Source organism: Mangifera indica, chromosome 17, assembly GCF_011075055.1.
Source record: "Mangifera indica cultivar Alphonso chromosome 17, CATAS_Mindica_2.1, whole genome shotgun sequence".
Lineage (NCBI taxonomy): Eukaryota > Viridiplantae > Streptophyta > Magnoliopsida > Sapindales > Anacardiaceae > Mangifera > Mangifera indica.
The window spans coordinates 2,709,358-2,729,823 of NC_058153.1; the positions used below are offsets into that span (position 1 = coordinate 2,709,358).

Sequence of the window (20,466 nt, forward strand, 5' to 3'; positions counted from 1 at the left end):
CTAAGTAAAAATGTAAAAAATCACCAACAATTATAAAACAATAATATTTACCTTCTCGAATTATTGTTTTAGATGGACCACATAAATCTATGTCTGATAACTGTAAAAATCTAAAGGTTTAAACATCATTTTTGTTATTTTCGAGTCTAAAATAAATACAGGTTTGTTTGCCCTTTGCACATGCATCACAAATATGATATTTTCTTTAGCGCAAGGCTAAACAAATCTTTTACAAAATTTCTTTTCAAAAGCTTTTCAGTGAGATCTAAACTAGCATATCTAAATCTTCTATGCCGCAACTATATATTTTCTTTTTGGGTAAACATGAGTCATAGGTTTTTTGATAAAATGTTAAATAAATCAACAATGTACAAATTTGAGTGTATATTGTCACAGGATTATGTTTGTGTGAAAGTCCTGTGCGACACTGAGCAACAATGTGCGCTAAGTCACCTAATGTCCCAAACGTTGCGAAAATGTTTAAGAATAGTAATTGTGTTAGAATCAATCATTCCACAATATATGAATTGACATATAATTTTAAAACCTTGATCGTACAGTTGAATAATGCTAATTAAATTAATGTTTAAACTCATTAACAAACAAAACATCATTAATGGTTTAAGACTTGTTACTGATTGTTCTGATGCCAATGATTTTTCCTTTGGAATTATCTCCAAAGTTCATGTTTCTTCCATTTTTTGGCTTGAGGGTGGTGAACAAGCTCTTTATCTCCTATCATATGTCTTGCACATCTGTTATCAAGATACCATTTATTTGACTTTTGCTTATTTGATTCAAGTTATACATATAAAACAAAAATGTTTATTGACTTTTTGGTACCCAAATTGCCTCAGCCTCTAACAATCCTTTAGGGATTCATACTTTTTAGTGACAAAGATCTACAATTCCTAGTAAGACATAAGTGTTTGTGCTATGTTTATGATATGTGCAATGTGAGTATTTTCTATATAGAGCTTTTGATTTTATGCAAGGATCATAGGGTTTGTTAAAAAGTTTTGCACTTGCAAATTTTCTAAAAAGCTTTCCCTTATCTTCATCATCTGTATTTTATCTTAAAAGTTCCTTCCTCCATTTCTTTCGCTTACTGAGAGGAATTTTGTAACAATAAAACTATGGACGTAAATAATATATACAATTTTATGAACAAATAATGATGTGTTAATTTATGATTGAGTATTATTTTATTTTTAATTTAAAACTATTCAATCACGTAATAATATATCATTATATGTATACAAAGTTATATACATTATTTATACATATAACATTTCTCATTTTGTAAACTTCATTGTAAGAAAATTTACCTCTCTTTCATCCAGTGAAAAATCTCATTCTTTCTCTTTATTGAATAGCTTGAGAGCAATATCCTTTTTCACCTTATTGTTGGTTTTCTTTTCATTTTAAATATCAAAAGACTTTCAATCAATTCATCCCTGATGCATCAATTGACTTTTCAATTGTCTTGACTTTCATACTCCAATTTTTCTATGATGACCTCAAGATTTTATTAACAAGTACAATGGTTTCGAACTTCTTTTCTAAACCCTTAACTTCATTACAAAATTTTGAAAATATTCTCTATTTTGGTGATATTCTTCATCTCAAACAACTAATATTTGCTAATGACCATTTCAATCTTCGACTCTTCCACTTTAACTTTTTCCTTAATAAGTAGTTTGAAGGATTATTCATACTTAACTGATTCACATGTTGATACCCAATTAACCTTTGCAACATTAATAGCACAAACCAAAATGTTACTGGTTTTGTCATTTGAACTAAGTTTTTTTCATCATTGGTTGTATATTTATCCTCATCATTAGGAAAGCTCAGTACTGGGTTTTTAGGTACACAATTTCCCTTTTTCTATAACTTTCCACAAATTGTAATATATAGACCTAACGTTTAGTCCCATTCTAATATTTCATTTTGTGTAGTTTACACCACAAGACAATGGTGCCTTTTTGAATAACCTTCCTGAGAAATGGAACGGGTTTTCCTATTTGGCAGCAAGTGTCGTGTGTAGAATTTTTTTTTTGTAATTTTTGCACCTTTTCCTGCGTTTTCCTTTTGATCATGGCATAAGTCACGCCTTATAAATTTGTTAGTGCTTTAAACAATCAATTGGCTTAATGTTGACACATCAAGACACATAAAGATTCAACAAAGGTAAAAGAAACAGGAAAAAAAAAAAAAAAACTATACAAAGCTTCCCACAAGATAACCTTGTTATTCTCTCAAAATAAAACACACAACCATGGACATAGACATTCAATTCATTGGTTGAATCAGGATAAAAACCTCTTTTATCTTTATTATTCACTCACATACTTTGAACTATATTTAATTCTCAATATAGTTGATAACAAAGTCATTCATTTAACTTTAATAGTCAGTATTGTAGTCTATTTTGCTTAAAACTCATAATTACGTATTTTAGTTGGTGACAAAAATTCTCATCAACAATAAGATAAACAAGGAATACAACTAAGAGACACCGAGCGTGCATTGAGATAAACCTTAGATACTGTTGATTGATTATTGTGTCATTAAAATTACAACCTAGTAAAACATTGCATTTACTTGTTAGAACCTTCACTAGGATTTCTTATACATGTATATCTCAAAATCAAAACGATGAGGAATATAAGAAACGGGACAAACGAGGGAGAAGCTTAAATCTTAAGCCTTTGACAATTTAGGTAAGTATTTGAAGCTTCTGTCACATTCTAGTTTCTATTAGAAATCACTTGGTGTCATCATGCTATGGTGGTAGAGACAAAAAAGATGAGAAGCTGAGAATTATTTACCTCAAGGTACTCATCCCCATCCACACAAATCACAACAGTTGACTGCAACAAGAATTATCTCATGCCTTTGCTGGAGTACATTGAGGAACATCCACCAACCGCTCGATCATTTGGAGCTGATCATAGGGTGCTATCTGTACCATAATGACAAGAAAAAATCAAAATTAAAATAACAACTCGAATAGCTAAAAATAAAAGTTGTTTTTGGCTCATATGTTAACACTTTTTTTTTTTAAATTTGTGTTAGTAATTAGGCAATACAAGGTGGCATAGAGTCAACATTACTGTCATAAGTTTTGAATTTGGTCATAGATTCATTAACAATCAACCAAATATTTGGTCAAACAGAGGTGTTGAATTTCATTACTGTAAATTTGACAATTCTCTTGTATAACATTTGTCCCTTTCAGAAATTTTCCTCATGCGTAAAAGTAATATGATCATATACTTAACTCATCCTAAAGTTTTTTACTTCTTCCTTATAAATCAAAGGTAAGGAATATCACCTGGCTAAATCCATCAGGCCAAGTAATTGACACGGCATAGTTTCCCATAGGTCGAATTTCTTCCGGTTCAATGTCTTCTGAAACATCAGAATACTGCAGCTTTTGATCACCAGTCCATTCATCCTGTTTGAAAGCAGAAAAATGAAGAGGAGAAAAAAGGAAAATTTAGACAATATGAGGAGATTCTGAGATCATCATCACAATAATTAAAATCAATACAGAGAAAAACTTCATCTGAATTTTTTCTTGTTCCTAGAAAGTAACATAATTTTGTCATTTTGTCACATAAGTCAGAGCAGCCAGAAAGAATTTGGTAACTTCTGCTATCTACTATATCAACTACTTTCTCTGAAAAGTCTAAATTAAATGCCTTCTAGACTTTATAAATATTACATTTATCCATAAAGTTATTCTCCAGAATCTCTGGATTGCTTTAAAAACTGTCACAGCTGTAGTGCCAAGTCGTTTTGAAGGAATCAAAACTTTCTAATTCTTCATGTGAATGAAAATACCATCATTTGAAGTCTCTATGTTTTACGCTTAATAAAAAAATAATCTATATGTTCTTTTTAACAACTAAAAAAAAAAAATTATATTTTTCTTCTTGTTATAAGAATATTAACACATAAAAATAATTTTCCCCAGAAATCGAGGAAAAAAAGAAGAAAATCACTGAAATAGCAGAACTAAAATAGAAACTAAAGCAAGACATTGCTTTGTTATAGAATGGGTTTTTCTTGGTCTTATAAATCACTTCCAAGATCCAATTGGATCTTTATAGATGATATTATTGTGAGAAGAAATTTCTCATTACCTACCAAGACTTTTGTACAACAAGCACATCCCCAAAGTACGAGTCAGTAAAAAATGTTACACCATGTTTCTATCTCTCTCTCAAAGAATTACCAATAATTCACATGAAAAAAGCCTGTAAGGAAAGAACACTGTCCATCATTCTGAATGAGGAACCAAAAAAAAGGACTGTTCTTTGTATCATGTTTTTGCTTTGGAAATATGAGTTAAAATTAAAACCATTTATAATAGTGCCTGAAAGAAATAGTTTTATCAGTGGCACTTATAAGCACATTGCAGTATAACATTGGAATCTATTGACCATTCTTGAGCAGAATGGTAACACCATTTCAGTGAGCTAAGTCAGCTTATCTTGTTTATAAGCCCCAACCACAGTTAAGTTTGGGTATTATAGATTAAGAATTAGAGGCCTGGCTATTAAATACAAATAAATAGAAAGAACCGCTCAAAATAAATCCACATATACCACACTTTGGGCAGAACGATCATTTCTTCTTACAGTTGCAGGATGCAGAAAGAACTCTTCATCTGAATTTGGTACTTTAACTCTGATAGCCTTGACTGACTTATCATAGGAAACAGCTGTTGACACTAAAGAAAGACAACAACAAAATAAAATATTTGTTTCTACCAAAAGTAACTCGAAGATTTTGAATAAAAACTCTAGAAAATCAAAATATGCTATTTGTATTTCAAAACTTTATATTGAAGGACTTCCTCCATGAAAATAGCATGGAAAAAAGAAAGATAGTACATGCAGAAAGAGTTGAATTTCAAAACTTTATACTTGGGAAAACTTTTCTTTAGAATATATCATTACATACAATTTATACAGGTCCAGAGGTGATTGTAAGATTTTAAGTTCTAGGTAATATGTGCAGAATGGTGGGAAGCTTTCCTATCATTACCGTAAGAGCAATGGAAAAGAGATAGATACCTTGTTGCCGAATCTTGGCACACTGCTGTACGACACAAACTCCAAGGCCCTGAAATGTTGTTGCAACTTCACCTAGAGGATCGGCCACCACTTCAGGCATTCCACTATCTCCAGAAGCAGATAGCTACAAAATTTGATGTAATCAAAAAGACTTAATTTGTAGATTCAAAATGGATTCAAGAATATCAATGTCACAAGGCATAAAATTGATAATAAAACATGAGTATACCCTGAACTTTGAGGTTACTTCATTAATATAATTTAAAAAAAGTGATGTTATATGTACTTATAATGAGTACCAATTTGAATAGTAATAATTATGTGTTACTATGTAATTAGATGTTATTTGATCAAAAATTCAAAATCACACAATCATACAGTGACTTATCATTTTTGGTACCAAATTGGTACTCATTATATGTGTACATAGTTTTATTGCTTAAAAAAAATACATTTAAGTAGAACAATCTAGTTACAACAAGGCCAAACAAAATGAATGCTTCAAATAAAAGAAGAAATAGTAAAAATTTGTAGGCAATCCCAGTTCAACATACTGTTGGTCTAATGGGAAGATCAAACAGATGAGGAATTCCAAACTGCTGAACAACCTGCAAATATGTGGGCTGACTTATCAGAGTATTTCTCATTAAACATAGTAGTGAAACTGCAAAAATATTCCAGTATTTAAATATTTTTTTATTTCTTCAAATCAGCAAAAATTAACTGTTGGATAGTGTCCATGCCTGAGAACCAGAGCCCCTACCAAACGGATAATAGCGTTTCCCATCAGCATCAAAGTGGCACATATTCTCAACTACAGCTACACATGGCACCTACTTGCATGACCAGGTCATGGAATTAATATATATGAGAAATAAGTAATGTTTGAAATAGAGATATATAAATTCAAGTAATCACTACTACATAAGAAGGGTTCAGTTGCAGGCTTAATCCATATTTGAAATTGTCAAGAATTTTGTCCATAGATGAGATTAATCAATCATTTTGGAAAGGAAAAATTATTATGTAGCAGAAATTCACACCTTAAGCTTTGAAAACATTCGAACTCCTTTTGCAACATCAATGAATGCTAGCTTTTGAGGGGTAGTAACAATAACAGCAGCAGTTAATGGAACAACCTGAGATTTCCATCATGTCCAATACAAATTCTAGAATATTGAGATTAATAAATTTTGGGTAGAAGAGAAGCTACGCAGTAAGGAGTTTCTGAAAAACTATCCTAGCTGTACAAACATTCTTCAAAAAGAGCAATAAATATAAGTACGGATTGATAAATGGAAGACTGAGGAAAGATAAAAATTTCAAAATCAGAGTAATGAATACAATATCAAATCACCTAAGACAACAAAAAGTAAGTTCATTAAAAATCAGAACCTGACATAAAGTAAGTTGGATGTCGCCGGTTCCAGGTGGCATGTCAATAACAAGGTAATCCAGCTCTCCCCTGTATAACCAGGTTCATGTTATGTAGCCATGAAATTTCATAAGTAGCCTTGACGCTAACTTTTGACCTTAATCAAATGGACACATACAGTGCATAAAACATAATGTGGATTCCTTCAGATCTGTTACTCTTCTTCATACCTAAATGTAATAAATATAATTTTCTAGCCTTTATATTTGTGTGCAAGTACTAATTGACACTCTGAAGTAAACATACCATTCAGTGGTTGTTAGAAGTTGACTGATAACACCAGAAACCATTGGACCTCTCATTATTGCACGGCCTTGCCCAGCAAATCCAAAAGATACCAACTTGACTCCCAGGTATTCAGGTGGGATAATGGTTCTCTTCTCTGGATTCTGAAAGAAGTTTGTAGAAAGTCATAATTGCATCACTTCATCATACTGCAGTTAAAATATGTTTAAAATTTCAAATCCTACCATCTCTAGTAGTCGGTTTTCTGGGGAGACCATTGTTGGTAAACTTGGACCATAGACATCAGCATCAAAGATACCAACCCTTGCACCCATACCAGCCAAAGTGTAAGCAAGGTTTACTGCTACGGTGGATTTCCCAACACCTCCCTGCATGTTATTTAAATAAATAAATAAATAAATTGTGTTGATTGAAAAGAAATAAAGCAAGATATCTAAAAACTCCTTAAATGTGGAAAGGCTGATATAGTATTCTCATAGGAAATATCTTTTGAGAGTAAGAAATGGACATTGCAAAATGAAAAAAATTTCATAAGAATATGAGCAGTTCCTTTCCCTTGAAGTCCATAACTTATAATATTGTCCTTTCACCTTTATTCAAACTAGGAAAAGAAAAATTGTATCAGTAGTGTATGATAAATATCTTCTCGGTACACAATTGAACCTTGAACAATTAACTATTGGATAACCTCAAATTATCAAGCATGCAAATAAATAGTAAGCTTCAATACAGTTACACATGGAGGAAGCAAAACAAGAAGTTTAAGAAAGTCTACCTTGCAACTTGAAACTGCCACAATACTAGAAATATTCTGCAACCCTGCTGGAAGTTGATCTGCATATATAGGCCTGGCTGGTTGTGCTGACATTGTGACATTGACTTTCTTGACCCATGGAAGTGCAGCCACTACCTCATTTGCTTTCTGCTCAAACTGACTTGTAATCAAATCATGTTAGATCCTCTACATTATAAGTTGATTAACACAATCAACATACTCTATTTAAATAAAAAGAACATATAGTTCAAAAAAAACATGGGCCAGTAAAAAATAGTTTGCACCATGTCCATGAAAATGATCCACAAGAAGGATGAGGAAGAAAGAAAAGAGAATACTATTGTACACTTTTTTGAGTCATCCCACGGTTCTAGTACTAAATAATCGTCAAACCACAAATCAAACAGTCTACCACTCCATACTTATGTCACTTCTTGATCAAAACAATGGCTATTGTATCATTTACCATGTCCTTGATTGGACAAGCAGGAGTTGTGAGCTCTAACCGGAATGAGACCTGACAAGCAGAGTAAAAATGCTTAGGTAAGATCATGATCCTAGAAATGTACGTTATGGAATTTTTCACATTTATGCTCTATATGACCTCCCCCAAAGCTTCATCTATGTGCAGATCCTTAACAAATCCACATGAGACAATATCAGTTCCAAAATCTGGATCAATAATTTGAGACAAGGCTTTCAGTACATCATTCTCAGCTGTTCCGGTTAACACTTCAGAGCCACCAGCTAAAGATAAGGATAGAAAAAGGTAAGATATGTAGAAGAAAGCAGAAAAAAAAAACATGAAATTACTTATTCTATCCAAAGACAGAACTAAGGCAGGCAAAACAGACATCTTCCTCAGTACATACACCTTTTTGTGTGGGCTAAAATGCGACATTTTAGTTGATATAGATGTGAAGAAAATATTTTTAATGTGTACCAAAGACTTCTATACGTGGTAAAGCAATCTAGAAGCTCTTTTGCATAACCTATTAGCCTCCAGAAAGTTTGATCTTCACGGAAGAAGACATGCTTAAACACATCTAAAATTCTAGTCCAGCGCAATATAGACCACGTAACTATAAAGAGATTTTAACAACATGAAAACTTAACATTTCTCCTGATGCACATATATGATTCTGGAAAATGTAAACATATAATAATAAAAACAATCAGTCAGGGGCTAATCACTGCGATTAACTTTCCAAGAATTTAGGCTCAGACATCGCCGATAATTATGAAGTACATCAACAGTTCAGAGTCTAAACATCTTTAACTTATTTCAGCGAACAAAGTAACAAGCTTTCTTTGTTCGGTAACTTAGATAAGATAAAAGCTCACCTTCGACAGAAGCAGTAGTTCCATAGCTCAAAATGGAAGGTTTACGTGATCTCCAATAAGATCTTTCCATTTTTGGAGGCTGAAAACAGAACTTGCTAGCTGGTAATTGAAGACATTTCTCAGGTGAAGGTAAAGCTACAAAGATATCAAAATTCAAGAAAAATGAAACCAAGTGAGGTGTAGAATCAATAAAGATGAAAAGCAAAGTAACGAAAGCAGTCAGTAGAAAAAATTACCAGGTATTGATGCTGATTTTGAGGTTTGAAAGGAGAGATGTGACCAGAACGGAGAATGAAGAATTTGCATGGTAAGAGTGAGGCAGAGCATAGTTTTGCAAGAAGTCTGTGAACCTCACGTTCCCAGAGCTCTTGTGAGATAACATCGCGCGAACTACGAAGCCGCTTTACCAAAACGTGTCGTTTTGACTTGTTTGACATTTTTTTTATTTCTTGACAAAAATGCTTGATAAACATTATATTTTAAAAGTAAACCTCACAAACTAAATTATAAAAAATCCATGTATCATATATACCTTAATGACTCAACATTGAGAAATGGTTTATTTCAGGTAATTTTTTATTTTAAAAATAAAATATTGACATGAATTCAATTACTTACAAAATATAAATTATTATTATTATTATATTAAATAAAAATTAATAAATATAAATAATTTTTTTGTTTGATTAAATAAAAATTAAGATATTATTTTATTTAAATATTTTTAAATGTAATTATTCTACAATATTTTTTATATTAATCAAAAATAAAAATATTTTTATCTTAAAAAATTAATAAATAAATAAAGATAGGATTATAACAAAATAAAAATTAAGTAATAATCAAATATTACTGAATTACTATAGAGTAACATTATTACTATGAAGGTAACTATAAGTACAAACTAAACATTGTTATATACTTTTGACTTTAAATTATCCAATTATAATATAATAATATATCATCTCTTTTAATTTAAGTTATTCAAATATATTATATCTTCCTTTTTGTATAAATTCATTTGCAAAACCTATTAATTAAAAGAATAAAAAAGAGTTGATATAAGGGCACTCCATTAATAGACCAAAGAAACCTTACTTTTAAAAAATTATAAAGATAATAAATTTATCTTTATATTAAATTATTCAAGTGAACTTCATCAAAATATATCCGAGTGACAGGCAACTAAAAAAGGGAAACTGCTAAACGGAATGGAATGGAACAAAGTAATAACATCTGTTTCTTGTACCTTCTTTGCATTAGAGAAGGCAACAAAAAGGTATCCAGACAAATATTACTGCAAATATATTTCCGACAAATTAGAAAATTGAAAATGAATTCCAGAATGTAATTTCTTAACTTCAAAAGGCCTCCCCTGTCTCTGCGATCAGCAACCCAAATCGTTTTGGCTGGACAAACTTTGTCCATAAGACAAATTAATCACTTCTGACAGTGATTATGAAAAAATGCCTGTACAAAGAACAGTGAAACAATCAGAGGTAAATTTTTTTTTTTCCTTGCAGGGAAAAAATAATCATGTAGTAGAAAGTTATCCTGCATATTAGAATGCCCTGTCCTAAACTAATGCCACAGCTTACTACAGAACCCATTCCGAGGCCTCTTGCTCGACACCATATCTGAAAAAGAGTCGACCAACTGTCCAGCTAAGCTACTTGGATCATCAATCAAAGTTTTAATAAAAGTATTAACCACCCTACGTTCTTGCTCCGTTGATCTTAAACTAAACCATGTTAGTAATTTCAACCTAAAATCTTGGTTAATATGACCTTCACATTCCAGCCATCGAATTATCTTGACACAGGACTCGAAGTTCTCATCTAAGCAACCTGAACCATTGGAAATGCGGAATGGAGATCCGTTAATCAGAGTGCTATCACAGTCATGTGGCTCTTCATTTGAAGGCGCCGATCTTTTTTTACACAACTCTGCCCGGGATTCAACAGCAGGCACTTCTCCAGCTGGCCTATGGGTCCAGGTCGTTTGGGAGTCACCACTACCATGTGATCCCACAAAACGGTTTTTCTCTATGTCATGAGAAGCAGCATCATCATCTGCCTCCACAGCTTGCCCAACAGTGCATCCATTATCTTCATCTCTTGAGGACTCAAATGGAGGGGTTAGTTCTTCATTCAAATCAGGCACCGAAACAACATTTAAGTCAAGCCCACGTGAAATAGACGGCAGTGGATCTTCTTCTGGACTTTCAGGATTGACCACTTTGTTTGCTCCACAACACTTCTCTATGTCAGCACTGCAGAACCCTTCAAGGCATCCTTGCTCTTGAGCGCAGGCAAGACGCAAGATCTTTCCAAGGTCTTGAACCTTGAACCCAGAACTCACTCCCATTGTCATTTTGGATTCTCTCTCAGCATTAGAACAACTTCCTTCAACAGGGTTATTTAAGTTCCTACGATTCACAGTTATTTTTGAATTAGGGTTCTTGTGAATTATCTCCACACTCTTAGTGAAACACTTAACCTCTGAATGACCCATGTCACCAGCATCTGTATAAGAAACAATCCGGAAACTGTATTCTGTGCAGGGCTGAAGATTGGATATCAGAATCCTTCTCTGAGCCCTTGGAAAAACACAAATAGGCTCTTTTGTGTGCACCTCTTCTCTGCTCTTGCAATACCAGAGTTTGTAGCCTTTAATTTCATCAGATAAGATGGTGGACAGTTCAATCAAAATAATTACAACAGATGAAGATGTCACTTCCTCAAATAAAAACCTGCAAGCAGAAGGAAGTGAATCCTCTGCGAGGAAATGAGGAAATTTAATTATTCCTTTGCTAAAATTGCAAACATTTCATTAACAAAAATTATATGTCAAGAAAAGGGCTACTATGGGTTGTACCTCTGCAATTTGGATTGACATTAGAAATAGATGCTAGCCATTCATCTGCTTTCTCAATAGCAAGACAACATAGTTTCTGCACATCTCCACCAACAGAGAGTCTGCTGACAATGCCACGTGCCATCTTGGCAGAAATTCCATCCACTGGGCCCACCTCTGTTTCTAGCTTGGACTTTGCATCTTTTATAATATTATGCAGTTCTTTGAATCTTGAAGTCCCATCCAGGAGCCTATAGCTTAAATAAATCCTATAACATAGTACATCAACTCGACGAGCATCCTTAGCGACAATTAGCTGCTTCTTCCAACATCTGCCATACCAATAAATCACAACACAAAACTCACTTCAGTCCAAGATTCAAAAGACCTATTTCAGGAACACAAGGAGCCCACAACTTCCTCCCGTTTCTAATTTCTAAATATTTTTCTGGTTCCATGTCTTAGCAGGATCAGCAAGAGCCATCCATTTTAACCAGGATTTTGTTCACAAAGACTGTAAAATTTATAAAACAAAAAAAAAGGCTGCAACTAAAACATAATCAAGCTAACAAACAGTGAAGACCTTTTCCTTCACATGGTAAATCTTTATAGAAAAACAGTAGATGACATGTTTAGGGAATAAACAATCAACAGAAAGATTCTACACTCTCAATCACATTAATTCCATATTAGCATAATTTAAGAGGTAGCTCACCAAATCAGGCAACTACTTCAAGAAAAGAGAACTCAATTAATAAGACAGGAAAATGAAACAGTGGAAATGTCAAAGTCTGTGCTATAATTGCATCCTTTACTCAAGGAGAGCAATAATAACTTACCCAAGTATTCCTGAAACTTTACCACAAGCAGCACAACAATAACTGCCATCTAACTGCATCAATTGCCCAAGATCAACAACCCCGACCTTCTCACTTTGAAGGGCACACTCAATGTGGCAAGACAGTCCACATGAGTCCTCTTGACCAGAGTCAGATGTACAAACCAACCACAGACTAGGGTCCTTATTGTCATCAAATAAGTGACAGATACAACATGAACACCTCTTGCAAAATGTGTCATCAATGGACCGAACAGCTCTACAAGCAGAATTTTTACACATCCATGTGTTTGAACATCCAAAGTCTGAAGACTGCTCAGAAGGAGGAGGTAGTCGTATGGGGTTCTCCCCCTTTCTCTGTTGCTTCCTAGAAGGCTGATTGGTGGGACTAGAAGAAACTTTTTTCGAATCATGCTTCTTAATTGTCTTGTTATTAGTCTTAGGAAGTTCAGACATTTTCCTTTTCGGTGAAGCTGAGTTTTTCCTGTCCTTGTCAAAGCAACTTCGAAGAAGTTCCTTCTTCGGTCCAGATTTCAGAAACTCCTGGAGGAGCTCTTGACTTCTTGAAACATCATCTGAATGTTCAATTTTTTCAGGGGCTCTGCACACTGGAATAAAGGCTGTTAACACCAAAACCTGTACAGAACAACAAACCAAATTAGGTTCTGAAATTCATGGGCAGAAACAGGTATTTAAGGGAAGCTTGAACTAAACAAAGCTCAATTCCATGCTTAAAGCCAACACATACAAGTTGGTGAAACACAAAACAGTATTTTTGGCACCAAAATCATTAGAGCATCTATTGCTGTCCAGCATCATGATCAAAAGTCTACATCAGTAAGGCACTTTCTAAGCTTATCTTCCTCATCTTTACACTCAAACACCATTGTAACTTCATATCCACTACAGATATTATTCAAGAAATCATATCTATTTTGCAACATTTGGTTCCACCACAAGTTCTTACATAACTTTCGACTTATGGGAATTTCTAAAATATAACTAGAGTTTTTATAAATGTAAGTTGTATCCCACAAATCAATCCAGCTACCTAGTTATAGATCTATAGGAGACATCCACATCAGTTTCCTACAGTCACATATACTAGAACAACAAAGCAAAGTGAAACTGTTACAGGGTTTCAAATTTGCATCAGGATAATAATAAATAGAAAGCATTCATTTATGAATAAGAATCACAATAAAATAGGGAAGATTCCTCAAATTAAGAGAGGTGTTTGTTTGCATGTTGTTGTGTACCTGGGAGCGAGAGAATAGAGAGATTAGAGAGAGAGCTTCTACATCATTTATGTTTAAATCAACAGAGACAGGTGGAGACTAACACATTTAACCCAATACCTATTAAACAGCTTTTTCCATAATAAAAGTTAAATATCTAAAAATCCTGAAATGGAAATATACAATATTTACACCATTGACCACGTCTATAGCTGAGTGGAGATGCTACACAAACCCCAGAAAACTCATGGCACAAGATTGCCTAATTGAGCAAAGCAGCTCTGGAAATTTCAAAGTAATGCAATATGGTGAAGTCACAGCAATTATAAGATAGAGCAACTTAGCCTCACCCTTCACCCAGTTAATGGCTTCTTAAGCTACAAATCTAGACAGAAAAAGGAAAAAGAAACACAAAAATACAGGTAGAAAGGAAGAAACAGCAATAATTTAATCAGAAACAAAGAATCATATTCTATTGGATGCAAATCATGCGAAATGAAGATACAAGACTCAAATAGTAGAAAGCTTAACAACTGAAATCAACAATGACGCAAAATTGGATAAACGGGGGGAACTTGTTCCTATAGTCAGCACAATTTCTGTTAAGCACATTTAGCATAATTATTCAAGTCAATAGGTACCCAATCAATAGCATAACAAGTAGTATGAACTAAGTCAGAACTTTAAACTGAAAAATCAATCAGATTATTGTCATGTCCATTGAACTACCATAAATCAAAAGAAGCTGATCATCTCGAGCAAATTAATGTCATCCAAGATACAAATATTCTATAAAATCATCATATGAACTTAGTCAAAACTTAGAAGAAGCCCTGCATATAAAGAGCATCTAATGAAAGAAGTTATATACCAAGATTCTACAAAACAAACAGATAATAGATGAAATGAAATAAGGAAGATATTAACAGATCCTAAAAATGAAATAACAAAAAAAGAAAAGAATAGAAAATGACCCAAAATGTTGACACTGCAGTAACAAATGTTGCGCCGCAGTTGAGAAGCTTAGCAGAGCAGCCTGAGGTCAGGAAATAAAAATTTTTAGGGTTATATACATCTAATGAATATATAATCACGCCAGATGTTGACCGTATCTGGCAGATTTGATTCACCAGTTCATAGATGGTAAGTGGTAAAACTAGCAGCTGGTTGTAATATCCATTTGGCAATTAGCCGCAAAGTAAAATAAAAGAAAACTGGCCATTTGCCAGCCTACCATAAGGTGCAATGGCATCAACACAACGAATATTAAGACGCCTTCGGTTAATATACAATTAATATTAAAAATCAATACATAAAAAGGTTGAGGTACATGTTTTTTAGAGCTGAAGACATTCCTTTAGCACATAACTGCTTCAAATTAGTACACAATCCCACCTGATAATGCCTGTTTAGGGAAATATCCATTTTTCACTTAGTAGTCACTTACATGGTTTTCTATACTTGATTTCTTTAAATATTTAAGACTATATATCCACAAAATCTCCTAGGAGAAATAGAGTTCCAATTTGATGTAATATTTTATCATTTCTTCCTGAAATTAAAAAATAATTTCCTATAACATAGACTTGTTGCTGTATTTGTTTGTTAAAATTACAAGAAATCTGATTCAAAGCTCATGATTATTTTATTATTTCTAAAGAAAAAATCTTATTGTTACTTATTCTTCCTGAAACATAGAATTCTTGCTGCATTTGTTTGTTAAAATTACAAGAAATCTGACTCAAAGCTAAAGATTAATTTTATTATTTCTTAAAAGGACAACTTATTGTTACTTAATAAAAATAGGACATCTCTGAAAGGAAAATCAAATCAAATTATGGAACTACAGCAGTTATAAAAAAGTGAAAAAATTAGGAGAGAAGGAACAGTTTAATGGATCGTGCAGTAATCTGATATAGCTCCAAAGACCTGTATCTATCAGATGATATTCAAGTTCTTCTTTCACTTATCAAGAGGGAAAGCTTCATTGTTGTAGTCATAATTAGCTGGCATAAAAGAATTCTGCTACGAATAAAATTTCTGCAAGCAATGGCTAAAGTATTAGACAATTTATTAAATAAATTATTTCACTATGACAAATAGTCTACGTAATTGAATTAAAAAAACCCAACGCTCCCCATCTTGTTTACAGTGTTTGTATGGATATTTAAGAAAATTTGCAATCTTTCTATTAGAGACTAGTAATGTATGAGTATTTCTCACAACTAGGAGATTGCCTTCCTTCCAATTAGGTTTTCCAAGCATCTTTTTAGCAAAACTTAATCCATCCAAGCATGAGTCAACAGAATGCTCACTAAATTAAATTCAGCTTTGCATTTCACATATTCTTCATTATAAGTTTTCATCTGTGCTACATTTGTCATCTTCAGCTTTTAGCCTGGCTGTCGACGCTCAATCTAAGTCATCTAGTTAACATAAATCTAATTTCATACTAATTAGTACACATAAACTAAAACTTTGACAAAAATATTGTAAAGATGTAAAAAGTAAAAAAATATCTCTGAGCAAAAGTCATTATGTGACTTGAATGACAAGATCATAGTGAAACTACACCAATTAATCAACAACTCATACTGTTCCAAATTGATTAGAACAGGAAAAAAACAAAGCTTTACACAAACTTTTGGTAGCTACACATTTATTTCTGCATCAATCATCTTAGTTTACCAACCCAGGAGAAAAACAAATAAAAAGCACTAATGGAACATCATGAGTCGTACAACGCACAGCAACTCCTGGTTGTGGGTACAAGGAGTTCAAAACCATATTAAAAATATAATATATTTTTTCTACCCACTATTGGATAAAGCATATAAAAGCAACAAGAACCACATTGTAATGATGAAGAGTACCTTTAGCAAGAAACTTTTCTTCTAATTTCACTGTTTAAAACTTGAATACAGCTAGTTAATAGGCTCCCCTGTGACAATGAATAAGTATTGAATCCTAAGCATATCCCTACTTCGGATAGAACATAAATAGAGTAATCTACACAAGTAAAGGAGTTCCTATATTAAAGTGCTGCCAATTACAGTGTTCACCAGAATGCAGTCAAGTTTTGTTAATTAAGCTAAAGTTTTTGATCTTTACCTAAATAAACACAGAAATTGAAATTCTGTTTCTACTCATCTTGTGGATGAATTAAACAAAATTATAGCATGTAAGTTTGAACCGTTTCACTGTGTGCATAAAGAACTTTTTGTTCTTTTTTTTTTTTTCATTTACTTCAGCCACAATGCAGCTTCAATGAAACAAGATGAGGCAACAACGACACCAAATTACAATGTTTAGCTGTAAAATAAACGATTAATACTTGAAGACAACATTATTGTCATGTTTTCAGAAAAAAAAAGGCTCAATCTAGCAAAAAAAAACTTTTGGTTTTCTTCCTAAAAAACAGTAAAATCATTCAACAGGAAACACGACCAGCAAACTTAACAATTATAAATGAAAAATAAAATTCTTTTCACACATCTTAAAACACCATTGAAACTCACTTATAAACTTGTACACTTGAAATAATCGAAATTAAACCACACTTGATAAAGCACAATCACAACCAAAAGCAACAGGATACAGCCTTCCTAATAATAACTTAGAAGCAAATGTTCATACATTGTGTGAATTTAACGGTAAACATACAGAAAAAGGTATATATCAGGAAAACAAAATAAAACAATATAAGAAAAATTACATGCCATTAAGCGAATAATTTTTCTATTGCAGATAAGAGACAGTAACGCAATTCAGAAACAAAAGCAAACTGAGGCGGAAACTAAAGGAAAAACGGATCTGAACGCCTAAAAAAGAGATAAACAGAAAACGTGATTCTTTATTCCGAAAAAGCAGTGAAAAGAAAAATAAATCTAAGAGACGAAATACCTGTTAAGAATGGGGAAGAATCTAGGGTTTTAACAGAACAAGACCCTAAGAACTTTAGCTTCCGTAAGTCACGAATCCAAAACTGAGAGAAACTCCTTCGTTGTTGTTAGTTGGTTTGTAATTGTTTGTGAGAGAAAGCTTGTCCGAGCGTTCACGTTTTCATTCAAGTTAGGAGGAGCGTGGAGGGAGAACCACGCGCGATTACGACGCGATTGGTGAATTGGATAATGCATAAGTAGGGTTGGTTCTGCATAACAGGAAAAAGTGCAAATTGCAATGTAGAGTTCTATAACTGGTCCGTGAGATACACGCGATATTACACTGCCGGTGGTGGTGATGCTGAATGATTATTTTATCTGGTTTATGGTTTTCTGTCATTGCATGGGAATATGAATCTGATGATCTTATCTCAACCGTCGGATCGGGAAAATTGATTTTGATGGGGAATATAGTTTTGTTTGTGACTGTTGACTACAAGATTTAATTGAGTATTAAAATAATTAAGAAATTAACTGAGGTTTAATATGGTGGGATTCGTAGAAAAGCACTGGTGTAATACGTGTCAGTAGAATCTTCAAAGTAATTGACGGAATCAGTCTAAGCAAGCAGCCATAAGGTTGGTACTTTTTACGACTCATTCGCACCTTTTTCTAGAAACTGTTTTTTCCACAGGCTTGTGTAGAAAATCTACCATATTAAAATGCAACTGTAATTAACTGTTCGGTTCGTTGTTTAATTGGGTGCATTGTCACACAGCATTGAAGATTATTTTAGGTTAGAGACCCATCATGTCTATTAGTGTCATTTAGTAACACTTTAAATTGTTAAATTCATTTTATTATTTATTGTCATTTAATATCTATGAGTATTTTAAATTGTTAAATCCATCAATTAGTACTATTTAATATCTGGGATCACTTTAGATTATTATACTCATCTTATCTGTTATTGTCACTTAGTATCTATGATTATTTTAGATTGTTACGTCTACTCTACCTATTAGGGTTTTAAGTTATGATAAAAATATCTAAAATCACTTTAGACGATTAGGTTCACTTTACCCTACATTAGGATTTTAGACTCTGATATGAGTAATTAATATCACCTTATATAGAAATATATTACGATACAAACCCAATTAACTTGCATTGCGATTAAATCTACTATATTTATATACCACTTACTTATATTATTCTTATCTGAGTTGAAACTCTTTAATATCTAATAAGTTGTATACTTAATTTCTATGAAGTTTTATTTGTGAGTTAATATGAAATTTAAGGGGTCGGGTCATAGAAAAAGTGGAATTCGAATACAAAAATAAATATCTAAATTTTTTTGATAATATTATATAACGATTATGTGTTTAATTATTAAATCAGAAGTTTTACCTGTTTGAACTTGTCAGCATACCTCCGATGGAGAGGCTAACCAGCTTAAACACGCAACCTACTATACTGCGGCTTTCATTGCGATGTCCTTTTGCTTTGCGCCTTGCAACAACCGCATGTAACTGCTTTTGAATGTACATAAATGGTGATCACATGGCACCATTTGCCTTTCAGTTGCTTTGCTTTAACCATTCACGGGAAGTTTGTTTACTGCAGTAATACACTTCCAACTAACTCCTGATTTCCACCTAGGGTTGATAAGATAACAAAATTCTGACGTAATAATATAAAGTAAGTCAAATGACTATTTTCCACACAACAAGTTGATAAAATAACAAATTCTTACTTTCAAGTTTCAAAATTTTAAATATTTATTTATTATTCATTTTTATTAGTAAATTTATTAATTTTTTTAAATAACTATTTTAAAAATTACAAATATACCTTAAATATTTAATATAAATATCAAATTATCACTTTAAAAATGTATCATTTAGACTCTTAATTTTAAATTGTTGCAGTTAATCATTTCTTTAAGGTATAATTATTTGAAACTATCAAGGAAAAATTTTAAACACTTCAAAACACCGTTGATTTTTTTTTCAAATTTCTAAAAATCTCTTAAATTTTTTCATAAATACCCTTAATATTTCTAGAAATTACACTTCACCTTAAATTTTTAAAGGGAAATATAGAAAAAATGAGGAAAACAAATATAATAAATAATAAAGGAGAAAACAGAAAATAGAAAAATGAGAAAAATTAAAGAAAAAAGAAAAAATACATATAAAATGACATTCTATTCTTTCACTTAACATAATTCATTAATAAAAATAAATAATGACTGAAAATTTGATATTTAAAAAATAAAAATATATAATTTTAATTAATCTTGAGTGGAAAATTGTCTCTTCGCTGATAAAATAAATGTCTCAATTTTATATACAATAAAAACTATACGTATATATTTTGATATATAATTTAGATATATAGATAATGTATTATTATATAATTAAATGATTTTAAATTAAATATAAAATAATATTTAATAATATAATAATATATTATCTATGTACTAAATTATGTGTAAAAAATGTGTATATATATAAAAAATATTATGATAAAGTTGATTAAATGTTATGCTGTCAAATCAATTACAACAGTAAAATTAAGATGTTTTTATCATGACATTACAAATAAAGTAAGTTTTCCCCCAAAATGAAGCCAGACCCAACTGGGGTATCATGCAAAAACAGAGATGAAATCGAGATTTTAACAATTTCATTAATTCTGTCAATTTCCGAAATAGACTGGGGCAGACAATGGTTGCTGACAATTTAAGTTAACAGA

At 32.2% G+C, this 20,466-nt stretch overlaps 2 protein-coding genes across 10 annotated transcripts; both read right to left on the reverse strand.

Annotated features, from left to right (window-relative positions):
* Positions 1-2,532: 2,532 nt before the first annotated feature.
* On the reverse strand, positions 2,533-9,296 carry LOC123200967 (fe-S cluster assembly factor HCF101, chloroplastic). 4 transcript variants are annotated; one of them, XM_044616395.1, is made up of 15 exons: positions 9,127-9,292; positions 8,891-9,025; positions 8,151-8,293; positions 8,013-8,063; positions 7,547-7,702; positions 6,996-7,139; positions 6,772-6,914; positions 6,486-6,555; positions 6,134-6,229; positions 5,834-5,923; positions 5,645-5,698; positions 5,091-5,214; positions 4,653-4,744; positions 3,341-3,463; positions 2,533-2,968 (listed from the first exon to the last, which is right to left on the reverse strand). In XM_044616395.1, the coding sequence occupies exons 1-15, from the start codon at positions 9,215-9,217 to the stop codon at positions 2,894-2,896; spliced, it is 1,587 nt and encodes a 528-aa protein (XP_044472330.1). In that variant the 5' UTR covers positions 9,218-9,292; the 3' UTR covers positions 2,533-2,893. The 4 variants fall into 4 exon arrangements, 2 of the variants coding, with proteins under 2 accessions (XP_044472330.1, XP_044472329.1); XM_044616394.1 differs by having other exon boundaries at positions 4,620-4,744; positions 9,127-9,287; XR_006498694.1 differs by lacking the exon at positions 2,533-2,968 and adding an exon at positions 4,159-4,268 and having other exon boundaries at positions 3,405-3,463; positions 4,620-4,744; positions 9,127-9,296.
* A 780-nt stretch (positions 9,297-10,076) lies between these two features.
* Positions 10,077-17,937, reverse strand: LOC123200622 (VIN3-like protein 1). 6 transcript variants are annotated; one of them, XM_044615908.1, is made up of 8 exons: positions 17,726-17,937; positions 16,696-16,763; positions 15,752-15,862; positions 14,797-14,858; positions 13,112-13,220; positions 12,586-13,079; positions 11,768-12,078; positions 10,077-11,667 (listed from the first exon to the last, which is right to left on the reverse strand). In XM_044615908.1, the coding sequence occupies exons 6-8, from the start codon at positions 13,038-13,040 to the stop codon at positions 10,472-10,474; spliced, it is 1,962 nt and encodes a 653-aa protein (XP_044471843.1). In that variant the 5' UTR covers positions 13,041-13,079; positions 13,112-13,220; positions 14,797-14,858; positions 15,752-15,862; positions 16,696-16,763; positions 17,726-17,937; the 3' UTR covers positions 10,077-10,471. The 6 variants fall into 6 exon arrangements, with proteins under 6 accessions (XP_044471843.1, XP_044471842.1, XP_044471844.1 ...); XM_044615907.1 differs by lacking the exon at positions 16,696-16,763 and having other exon boundaries at positions 12,586-13,220; XM_044615909.1 differs by lacking the exon at positions 15,752-15,862 and having other exon boundaries at positions 12,586-13,220.
* Between the last annotated feature and the right edge of the window lie 2,529 nt (positions 17,938-20,466).

Bases quoted from the DNA above. Each gene is read 5' to 3' on its own strand.
- LOC123200967 (XM_044616394.1), bottom strand. From the start codon at position 9,217: ATGCTCTGCCTCACTCTTACCATGCAAATTCTTCATTCTCCGTTCTGG. The intron at 8,064-8,150 runs GTCATATAGAGC...TCTGCTTGTCAG, and splicing joins TAGATGAAGCTTTGGGGGAG to GTCTCATTCCGGTTAGAGCT. The intron at 6,915-6,995 runs GTAGGATTTGAA...AACTTCTTTCAG, and splicing joins AAAACCGACTACTAGAGATG to AATCCAGAGAAGAGAACCAT.
- LOC123200622 (XM_044615906.1), bottom strand. From the start codon at position 13,040: ATGTCTGAACTTCCTAAGACTAATAACAAGACAATTAAGAAGCATGAT. The intron at 12,079-12,585 runs GTAAGTTATTAT...TTGGTATGGCAG, and splicing joins AAAGTTTCAGGAATACTTGG to ATGTTGGAAGAAGCAGCTAA. The intron at 11,668-11,767 runs GTACAACCCATA...ATTTCCTCGCAG, and splicing joins TGTCAATCCAAATTGCAGAG to AGGATTCACTTCCTTCTGCT.